This window comes from Glycine max, chromosome 7, assembly GCF_000004515.6.
Source record: "Glycine max cultivar Williams 82 chromosome 7, Glycine_max_v4.0, whole genome shotgun sequence".
Lineage (NCBI taxonomy): Eukaryota > Viridiplantae > Streptophyta > Magnoliopsida > Fabales > Fabaceae > Glycine > Glycine max.
In genome coordinates, this window is record NC_038243.2 from 3,289,677 (window position 1) to 3,297,255 (window position 7,579).

Genomic DNA, 7,579 nt, shown 5'->3' on the forward strand with positions numbered 1-7,579 from the left:
GCATGCACCCTTCTTCAACAAACTTTAATTTCTTCACGGGAAAGAGAAAGAAGCTAAAGAATATATAGGGGAGGAGTGTACATTCACACCTTATTTGTTCCTCGTCATCATCATTTTGAATTCCTCAGAACTTGATTCTTGGACTTGTTTCAATTTGGCTTTGAGGAGTTAAAATGATGATGACGGAATAAAGTTCCATTTGACAAAGACATCTGCAGCAGGTTTGGGTTAGTGCATTGCCACGGTACGTTCTTTTGTCCTCTCTTTCATAGTTAGAATTACTTTTTAAGTTTTCATGGTTAACAGAATTAACATAATTGGCAGATAAGTAGTCTTTTAGATAGGATATTAATAACTGGTCTCTTCAGCATAATGATATTGATTTAGTTCGACTATTCCAATTAGTAAGTGGCGTCTGTAATATTGATTCCCATGCATGCTAGCTGCATCAGAATTGTGGCTACTATATATCTTGACGTAAATGATATCTAAGTTCGTCTTGACTGCCTTCATTGCGTAGCAAGCTTTTTCTCTTGGTTTATGTTATTGCGTTTCCATCTTTTTTTTTAACCAGAGACATGTATGCAGATTATGATATTTTATGTGTCGCTGCTGCTGAAACCATGTTGGTGCATTATTTTGCTCTTAATTTGGAGATGGTGATGGCATTTGTTTGTTGGTGCGGCACATTAATGATTTAGGTATTTTCAGATGAATCATGATCCATTGATATGCTGTTGTCTTTTTGGAAAAAAATATATTGCATGTAATTGGACAGAATTAGGCGCTTCTCTTTTTGGGCTATTATATTACATGTATTAAAAAAGTGGTTTTTTTAAGAAAATATGTTATTTGAATATTTTTAATCAAATTGATTTAGTAAAACATCACAATTTTCAAACTAAATTTGACCCAACTCAGATGCTCCACCATAATTTTAACTCCAATCCAGACACACACACTTACTTATATCTCTTGTGAGACAACTTAATTCCATATTATGATATCAAAATTATACAAATCCTAATAGAATCTGTCTCTGAATGGCTCGCTTAGGATGATTTAATTTATCTAATTGATAACTTTATTTCATACTAAAATATGCAAATATTTGCAACGATGAAAAAAAGAACTACATAATAGTGCAAAAGAAAACTATAAATTGTGATAATAACTTTATAAACAGTCACACATCCTCCAACCCCACCAAACTCATTTTCATATACAGTCTATACAGCCCTAGGTTACCAATATATACTATAACAACTTATTAAATCTAGGTACAAAATGGGCATCCACTGAGAGTCACTGTCCATGGTAGTAAATAGTAAGCCAACCATTACATATATATTAATGCGTATCAAAATGTGGGAGTGACTCCCTTATTTATTAGTTTAGTATAGTTATGTGGACACACTATTGGGCACCCCTCTGCATGTAACGCCAGGTTCAGAGCTAGGAGCAAGCAACTCATATGGCAACACCCCTGCACCACAACGGTTCCTTAGAGTCCGATCAAGGTTCCTGCTATCAATGACCTTCTCTATCTGTCGAACCTTGGCGGAGAAATCGTAGAACGCCTCGACGATCTCGGCGTCTCCAGACCAAATTGAAGGTTGTTGCCTCTCCCCCAAGTACTCCTCATCAGGTGAGTGAGTGGAGAGTGTGTCAACCACAGCCATGAACTTTGTGGCTTGCAGCAAGCTAGGCAATGCATTCAGAAAATACTTCTGAGGGTCAGCATGGAAACTTGCATATTCTGGATCACCCTCTTCTGGTATTAACCTTCTCATCAGTGGTGGACGATTAGGCACATAGCCACCATAAGGGTACTGGCCAAAGTTGAGAGCAGCATGTTGTGCAGATGCATTCCAAATCAATGTGGAAAGAATGGACACAAGATCCTCACTATTGTTCAATGTTGGCCACCAACTTTCATGCCTGAGATCAGCATGGCCTACATTGATTGACTCAGAGTACCAAGATTGTAACTCTTTGTCATTGCATATAAGGCTTGAGTGAGGGTAGTAATGGTTCACATAGGTTCGAACCCAGTCTTCTATTGCAGACCAGATTAGTATTCCATCAGCTGCATAAGGGTAGTCTTCCAATATGAGCTTTAGACCATGTGGCTGTGTTGGGTCAGGTACGGCCATTCCCCTGCAATGTCATAAGAGAATATCTTTTGTTAGATTTCGTTGCAATTTGCATACACCAAATAAAGCAAACACCATGGCATGATAAGGAAAAAAATTGGTCACTTTTCAAAAAGTAAAGGCCACATTGGTAAAAGTAACTAACAATCTAAGACCTTTATAGAGTGTTTGAAATGTATAATTTCACTACTGAGGTAATTTTTCATGTCCAAAACGTGCCTCCAATCAAACTTGATGTTTGGTTACTGTTAAGTAAAATTGGTTCTGCCTCAAAAACTTCAGTTTGACTAGAAATAATAAAAAGAAGTTTTAGGTTAGGTTGAAAATTTTACATTAGGTTTCATGACTAATTTGCTTTCAATGTAATAGCATCCACATATAAATCATGTCACTTGAAAATAATTTTTTATCAAAATCAAATTTGTAAACTTAGTCTAAGTCTGGATAACAAGTATCCTAATAGAGCAATGATCATAGAACTACAGTGTGCTTAGTTTCACTTCAAACTCTAGACACGGGCATCAAATATGTAAAAAAAAGAAAAGAAAAGAGAATTTATATAGAGTAGAAAGCTTTTATTAAGAATCACATTAATAACACGTTTTAATAAAATCTTCTTAAACAGTGCACAAAGGACACCGACCGTTAAGGTCTCTTTCATTTATAAGTCAAATTGTAAACAGTAACAAAAAAATCTAAGATATTTTGGTTACCTGCGGATGAGATCTGCAGGGAGGCTATCCATGTCAAAGCGCCAAAAGTTCTTGTAGGCAGCAGAACTAATCTCCATGGCATAGCGACCAGGAGTAAAGCAATTTTCAATGATTCCATCAGCATTGATCAAACTCTGTCTAGCCAAGGCATTGATCTCCAAGGTGTACCTCATGTGGGGGTCCAACAACTTGAAAATTGGATGCATAGCACTTAATTGCCTATGAGCCGCCAATATAAATGGTTCCAAGTTGGCATGTGTACGTAACCTATACACAATTTAGCAAAGAAAACAAATTCAATTCACTAACTAGATAATAATTCTAAGCTTGTAGTATTATTTGTGGAGTTTAATGACTACAAACGGTTAAATAACTTGAAATAACCATTATATTTTATGGCTTTTGATTGTGATGAATGATAATATAAATAAGTTGAGTCTTTGTTTACCAATGGTTAACAAGTTGGTGCACCCCAGCATCATTGGAGCAAACATGGGCCTTGGCAAGCTGCCACATCCAATTAGTAGTAGCATCAACAGGAGGTGTAACCACGCGCTTTGACCGGGAATTAGGTCCAGCATGAGGGAGGCTAAGTTCTATAGCCACAGGCTTGAGAGTGCCACGTGGTGTCAAGAAAAAGATGGTGCGTGTGGCATATGATTTCCTACCATCAAGGGCATTGATCCCTTCTAAGAAAGGTAGATATATATCATGATAATCAATCATAAACAGCTTATTTTCGTTTATTGCCTGCCCAATTAAGAAAAATCAAAGAGTTTAATACAAGTTGGTAATTAAAATATGGTTAGTGATTGAAATTATGAAAAGTATTGATGGATACCTCTTGGACAGTCATGCCATTGAGTTGATTCAAAATATGTTCTTCTTTAAGAGCAGACTCTTGGGGGCCATAAATTTCTGGGTCTAGTTTGCTAACTGGTGGGAAAACTTGAAGCTTCTCAATGTTAACAGGGTTAACTCCTGCTATTGCTTGGCGGGCAAATTCGTCATCTCGCAACCACGCAAATTTGTCCTCTGCACGTTAGACACGTGAGATCATTAGTTCAACTAAAAAGTAAATAAATAAACAAAGCTACCAACTACCGAGTTGAGTTTAAAATAATAGTAGCAATTATAAAATACTATACCCACATGTGAAGCATTTAAATTAATAATTTGATGTAGGTTTGGCTATAGTTTTTTTTTTTCATATAGTTTAATATTAACTAGTTGAAGAACCCGTAAAGCGCACACAGAAAATGAATATGGACAACCTATCTGTGTTTGAACTAACAAATTTTTTCTAAGGTGAAAATCAACTGACAAACATTAAAAGCCAAATGCCACGTTCTAGTGGTCCACTTGCTAGTGATTTTACCATGTCATGTTATATTAAATACTGAAGGGTGAAGCAATAGTATTATTAAAATCCAATTCTTATTGACCCCACCACTAGGTTTGTGTTTGAATTAACTTATCACGTGTTGCTTCAAAAATCATACTTGGAATTTCATAAGAAAAAAGTATTTTTAAGCAAAACTAAACATGCACAAATACAAATTAACCCACAGGAAAGAAGAAGAAAATATCTCTTTGATCATTAGTATCGGATTCCAACATATTTCATTTCTAGTTGAATGTTCAAAAAGAAAACCCAAATAAATAGTTTATCTTCAAAATCTTTCTAGCACGAGGACAATCATAATAAAAAAAGATCATCTAAAGAAATCAGCATACAGAATTGTGTAGCCAAATTATTAACAAAAGTAAAAATTAAAAACAAGAACAAAAGTAAGTATACTCACTGGAAATGATCTTAGGAGTGTCATACTTAAGAAGACCCTGGCTGGACTCTTGGATTTTGCTGACAAATGGAATTTTCTTCAACACGTCATCTTGCAACCCCCACCCCAACTTTATGAGCAACCCTTCACTGTAAAGGCCATCAACATCTGAGAATTCATTGAAGTCTTGGTTGCTAGAAGAAAGGCTAGCCTTAAGACCTGGGATCAAGTTATGCAGCACTGCCTTGAGCCTCTTCACAGTGAATGTGTTCTGCTTAGACTCCTCAAAACGTTCATCTCTTGGCACATACATAGGCAATGGCTTCTCCACACGACTCTCTGCGTACATATCTGCACCATCCAATCAAATACCCTTTAGTTACAAACTTACAATTATAACCTATAGTTACATGTTACATTAAATTCATCAAAAAAAATTCAAATTCTTACATAAAATTAAAATGGATAAGTACTAAAATAGTACTAATTCTAATCATATTAACTCTTTGAGGGGTAACATGGAAATTTTTGTAGTAAATTATTAGTACTTGTTTCCTTTCCTATTACCTGTATCACTTGGTTCGCGGCCAGTACGACACCGTCTTGGGTATGGATACATATCTGATCCTCCAAGATTTGGCCTGGCAAGTTCAATTCCTTTATCTGGATTTCCCAAATCATTGTATATATCATAGTCATATATTCTGTCAGATAAGTTTCTAACTCCTTTGCCATCACCTCTGAGATTTCTCAGCTCTTTCTCCCTCAATAATCTAAGCCCAGCAGGTGTATCCCCGGGTAAATATGGCTGTTCAAATAAATCACACAAGAATAAACAAATTTTAGAGTCTATTTTGGTCTACGAAAAACAAAGCTAATAGATCATAATTATTGCATATTAGCTAAAAAGAATATACTCCCCCTATCTCTTTTATTAGACTATTAAGTTGTGTCATAATAAGTTAATTAACATTTTAGTTATCATAAAAACTATTAATGAATTTTCTATTATACTCATTATGTCCTTATCTCTGATCTCTTGTATTAGTAAATTTATAAAAAAAAAAAAAACTACTTAGTTATGCATTGATGTTGTTTTGCAACAATTAAAATTAAAATGTAATTAAAAAATCTAAACCATCAATTAAAAGGAGGGAGTGGGATAATACATACTACTATCACAAACCACATAGTGGATGTATTCAATTGGATTGATGGGTCAATTCAAAGATACTTGGCCCATGCATACAAGCACAGGCATCACTCAATGGTTTTCCCACTTTAACGTTAATGGAACAGCTTTTTCTTTTATTGAGAAAATTATACTATCATGCACTGGCATTGGCATTGAAAAAATAAATGAAATTCATTATTTTTTTTAAGGTAAAATGAATTTTCGACTTTGTTGGCCCTCAGAAGATTCTCCAAACAAAAATAAGTATTGCTTTGACTTTATTGTTCGGGCCAAAATAAAACAGAAAACAAATATTGTCGCTTGGGTGTACAGTGTACACTATAATTATTAATTTTTTGGGGCCATGCTATTAAGACAGGAAAAATAAAATAAAACAAAATAATAATAATTTAATTAAAATGAACAAGAATTCAGGGAAGATTACCTTATTGGAAAAGAAAATCCTCTTTCCAGGAAGATCTTTTCTTGATTGTACCCATGAATTGCAGGGGAAATGAACTGGTCCACTTGCAAATCCTTCAATGGTTATGCTATCCAAGAAGAACTCTTTCTGGTGTTTGTTTGTCACAGTAATAGCTCCTGGCTCCCCAAAACTAGAGTCAATTATGAATTCAGCCGTGTAATTAACTCTCTCTGCCTTAAGATTGGACTTCTTTGACCAATCCTTCAGCACTGCTTCATTACTTTTCTTTGCAGATTTGGTCTCTACAGAACAAAAAAGATACCAAAGGATTTCATTCAGTTCATAACCATTCATCAACAAGTAAACTTAAATCCATTCCAATTAAAACAATTAAGTTTTTTTTTTATATATACATAAAAAGAGTAGAAGTGAGAATTATTTGGGTGATCTTATATGTAGTTGATTGCAGTATACCAAAACAACGAACTTTTTCAGAAGGTGAGGGGGAAAAAAGTGACTTTAGAAGAAATCAAAACCACTTGTGGCACACCCTTTTAAGAGAAATAAATATTTGGTGGGTTGAGATGATGGCTTTGGAAAGGAAGTAGTTTTTCATATGAGAAAGTCTTACTTGGATCAATCTCAGTGCTAACAAGTTCAAGGACAACATTCCTTCCAATCCTGTCAGTAAGAGCATCAATATGCTTCACGATGGTCTCTTTGAAATCCTCTTTGATCTTGTTCCTCACTGTGATCACAGCTCTAACCTTGAATTTCACTGGTTTTTCTGTGGACACAGAAGAAGAAGAAGAAGAAGAGGATGAAGATGATGATGATGAAGGAGAAGAAGAAGAACCCTTCATCAAATCCTCACTTATAGCTGCCACAGGAAACTTTGCAGCTCTCTTCACCCTCACAACTCTCTTGTTCTCCAAAGGAACTAAGAACCGAGTTTGGTTGAGAAGTGATGAAGGGGAAGAAGAAGGAACAAACATGGACCTCTCTAGCAATGAAGAACCCAAGATTTGTTTTGTAAGGGCCATACTCTTATTCTGTTCCAAAAAATCTTCACCCTCTTTAAGAGTTTTGTTTTGTGTGTGTGTGTGTGTGTTTTCTCTCTATAGAAGGGTGATCTTGCTCTCTCTGAGGGAATGGAATGGAAATAGATTTGTGAGAGAAGGGTAGTGGCGTGTCGGTTGAAATGGAATTAGCTGGCTATGATTTCTTTTATACAGTTGAGAGAAGGAAAAAGGAAGATTAAATAAAGGTTGCAATGGGCAAGCATGAATCTCACTTCACCGTCCACATTTTTTCCCTTCTTTTTTTCT

General features: G+C 35.4%; 1 protein-coding gene across 1 annotated transcript; it reads right to left on the reverse strand.

Annotated features, from left to right (window-relative positions):
• Positions 1-1,143: 1,143 nt before the first annotated feature.
• Positions 1,144-7,579, reverse strand: LOC100793614 (linoleate 13S-lipoxygenase 3-1, chloroplastic). The gene is made up of 8 exons (XM_003528508.5): positions 6,883-7,579; positions 6,273-6,553; positions 5,221-5,461; positions 4,675-5,004; positions 3,711-3,904; positions 3,318-3,619; positions 2,870-3,136; positions 1,144-2,160 (listed from the first exon to the last, which is right to left on the reverse strand). Exons 1-8 carry the CDS (start codon positions 7,292-7,294, stop codon positions 1,404-1,406), a joined length of 2,784 nt encoding a protein of 927 aa, XP_003528556.1. The 5' UTR covers positions 7,295-7,579; the 3' UTR covers positions 1,144-1,403.